Source organism: Enhydra lutris, unplaced genomic scaffold, assembly GCF_002288905.1.
Source record: "Enhydra lutris kenyoni isolate GAN:26980312 unplaced genomic scaffold, ASM228890v2 scaffoldscaffold113, whole genome shotgun sequence".
NCBI lineage: Eukaryota > Metazoa > Chordata > Mammalia > Carnivora > Mustelidae > Enhydra > Enhydra lutris.
The window spans coordinates 1,023,493-1,027,328 of NW_019154197.1; the positions used below are offsets into that span (position 1 = coordinate 1,023,493).

Genomic DNA, 3,836 nt, shown 5'->3' on the forward strand with positions numbered 1-3,836 from the left:
TTTATATTATGGATTTCTTAACACTATCAAACAAAAAAGACAAAAACCAAATTCGTAATCTGTATACTTAAGACGTTTGTCATATTACTATTTATATTAATACAAATAGAGAATTATTCGGGAGGCAAATTTTATTTTATTTTAATTTTCATTATTTTTATTTTTCATGTAAGCTATCTACTACTCAGTGTGGGGATTGAACTCATGACCCCAAGATCAAGAGTTGTGTGCTCTACCAACTGAGCCAACCAGGTTCCCTATGGGAGCCAAATTTTAAATAAATTATCAGATAGGAAAAAAATTAAAAAAAAATTAAACTTATATCACCATAACACAAAATTTATCGGATTTATGACTTTTACAGTATCTTATCTGAAACCCAGGGGGTTAGATTTGCCTCACAATTTAAAAATGTTTAGATTTTATGGGGCGCCTGGGTGGCTCAGTGGGTTGAGCCGCTGTCTTTGGCTCGGGTCATGATCTCAGGGTCCTGGGATCGAGTTCCGCATCGGGCTCTCTGCTCAGCAGGGAGCCTGCTTCCCTCTCTCTCTCTCTCTGCCAGCCTCTCCATCTACTTGTGATCTCTGTCAGATAAATAAATAAAATCTTTAAAAAAAAATGTTTAGATTTTAGAAAGGTAAGGTGATGAATATATAGTGATCTTTTTAGTTTTTTTTTATTGAGATATGACACACAATTTTACCTTAGTTTCCGGTGCACAACCTAGTGATTCAACAACTCTATATATTATGCCATGTTTGCCACAAGTGTTGCTACTGTCTGTCACCATACAATACTATTACAATATTATTGTCTATATTCACTATCCTGTACATTTCATCCTCATGACTTACTCATTCCATAACTGGAATAATGTGGAATATATATCCATAACTGGAATAATTCCATAATGGAAGCCTATGTCTCCTACTCCCTTTCACCCATTTTGCCCTTTTGCCTTTTCTCTCCCACAATTGTCAGTCTGTTCACTGTATTAATGGGTCTGTCTCTACTTTTTTTGTTTGTCTGTTTTGGTTTTTAGGTTCCATGATATAAGTGAAATCATAGGGTACTTGTCTTTCTGTATGACTTCTTTCACTTAGCATAATACCCTCTAGGTCTGCCCATGTTGTCACAAATGACAAGGCCTCATTCTTTTTTATGGCTGAGTAATATCCTAGTGTGTGTGTCTGCACACCACATCTTCTTTATCACTTCATCTATTGATGGACGCTTGGATTTCTTCCCTATCTTGACTATTGGAAATACTGCTGAAATCAACATAAGGATGCACCTTATCTTTTCAAATTAGTACTTTTGTTTTCTTTGGGTAAATATCCAGTATGCTGTATAGTAAGGAACATCTCTAGTGGCATCTCATCTAGCCACCTGTACTCAAATATTATTATTACTGCTGTGAAGAATCTGAGCAGTTATGTCAAATGGGACTAATAAAAACCATAAATAGCCCCCATCAGCTAAGGTCAAATTTTATCAAACTAAATGAAAATCCTTAGGTATTTAAAACTTTTGAAATGTGTACTTGCAAATAAAGAATTATAGGTGTATATTTATTTTCAAATAATTATAATCCTGTGGTTCATAATTTATAAGCCCAATTTTGTGCTCTCCTGTTCATTTATTTCTATCTATTACCATTTTAATAATTCAATATGCTACCAAGTCAGTAAGCTCTCATAGAAACATCTCCATGTTTCTATGATAAACTTAAGTAATTTCTAGTTTCTCCCTATTAGAAACAATGCTGCTACAAAGTTTTATTCCTATATTTTGTTCTCTTGAACCATTTCCTTAGAAAAATTCTAAGACAGACTAATTAGGTCAAAAAGAATTAAACTCTTTTGTTTCTTTTCTTAAATTCTTAATTTTATTTATTTATTTGAGAGTGAGAGCGAGAGCGAGAGAGAGTATGACAGGGGGATGGTCAGAGGGAGAAACAGACTCCCTGCTGAGCGGGGAGCCCGACAACAGACTCTGTCCCAGGACTCTAGGATCATGACCCAAGCTGAAGGCAGTTGCTTAACCAACTGAGCCACCCAGGCATCCTACACTCTTTTGTTTCTTTTTTCTTTCTTTTTTTTTTTTTTTAAGATTTTATTTATTCATTTGAGAGAGAGACAGAGCACAAGCAGGGAGACAGGCAGAGGGAGAGGGAGAGGGAGAAGCAAATTCCCCACTGAGCAGGGAGCCTGATGCGGGGCTCGATCCCAGGACCCTGGGACCATGACCCGAGCCGAAGGCAGACGCTCAAACCACTGAGCCACCCAGGCGCCCCAACTCTTTTGTTTCTTAAAACACATTGGTAGATAACCTTTGGAAAGCACTGTGCTAATTTACAATGTTTCTGGAAAAACTAACTGTGGTTTTGCAGTCTCATTAATTTTAGATCTTCAGTTCTCTCTCCCTCTCTCTTTTTTTTTCTTTTTTTGCCTAGTTTAACAGTGAAATGATTCATTTATTATTTTTAAATTAGCATTTCTTTCATTACCGAGAGTGAAATTAATATACTCCCATATACGTGTGCGTGTGAATTGTGTTCATTTTCTTTGCCCTTGTTTATCAAGGTCTTGGTGTTGGTTCTGTCAGTTTGAATACGTTCTGCAGGTATCACTGTTTATCATTTTATAGTTATTTTAGTCACTTTACTGATGTTTAATTGGTCAAACCAGTTTCAGTAGACACAAAGTCAGAAGAACAGAAATTTTGAGTTCCTCTTTGAAGATCCAAAGAACTTTGAATGTCCTTGATGATTTAGGAATGATTATTTCCATTTCTCATCCTTTTTCCCCCCCATTTTTCTTTTTTTTTAAAGATTTTATTTATTTATTGACAGGCAGAGATCAGAAGTAGGCAGAGAGGCAGGCAGAGAGAGAGAGGAGGAAGCAGGCTCCCCACCAAGCAGAGAGCCTGACACGGGCCCAATCCTAGGACCCCGAGATCATGACCCAAGCCAAAGGCAGATGCTTAACCCACTGAGCCACCCACGTGCCCCTTTTTTTTCATCTTTCATCTTCAATTGAAAGGAAATACCATTATACCTTTCTAGTCTTTTTGGGAACAAATAATCATCAAATTTTAGCATTATAAATGAACAAAATAGTGTAAGTTAATAGCAAGTAGTTGTTGGGTTTTTAAAAATGTATTTACCTGCTATTTTTCTTACCTCTATTCAAAGTAACTTTGGAAAGGCCAAAATCTGTTAGTTTAATATGACCTTCATTAGAAATAAGCATATTGTCTGGTTTCAAATCCCTGCACAAACAGAAAACAAATAGTAGACAATTAAAGAAGAGCTAGTGTTGATATAGAATTAGCAGGGGAAAACCCAGAAATTCCAGAAGACTCAAACTCTATTTATTTTCACTAAAACAAGGCACTTACTATTGGCTTTGAGAGTGCAAAAAACAACTCTCAAAAGTAAATTATCTTCTGTATATTTGAACCAACGAGAAAGTTAACCGATTTAATGCTAGATTATCTTTGGCATTATTCAATAGATAGTCCATTATAACAAATAAACCTCATTAGATTAAAAAAACCTCAGGCTACACCAAAATCATATTTACCTCTTTCATGGAGGGTAAGATTAAACCTTAATAGAGAAGAGCCACTTAGAACATGACTTTCTTTGTACAGAGTAAAACACCGCAAATCAGTTGGCATTATAAAATATAGCACTTTTTATTTAAATAAATAAATTTATTTTTTATGATTTTATTTATTTGAAAGAAAGAGAGAAAGAGAGAGAGAGAGAGAGAGAGAGAGAGAGAACAGCAGGGGGAGCAACAGGCAGAGGGAGAGAGAGAAGCAGGCTC

The 3,836-nt window shown here is 35.8% G+C and overlaps 1 protein-coding gene across 1 annotated transcript in view; it reads right to left on the reverse strand.

Moving 5' to 3' along the window:
• Positions 1-3,836, reverse strand: part of LOC111139705 (microtubule associated serine/threonine kinase like) — a 31,300-nt gene that overhangs the window by 17,845 nt on the left and 9,619 nt on the right. Inside the window, 1 exon segment of the mRNA XM_022492047.1 lies at positions 3,185-3,314. Coding sequence (XP_022347755.1) covers positions 3,185-3,314 — 130 coding nt within the window.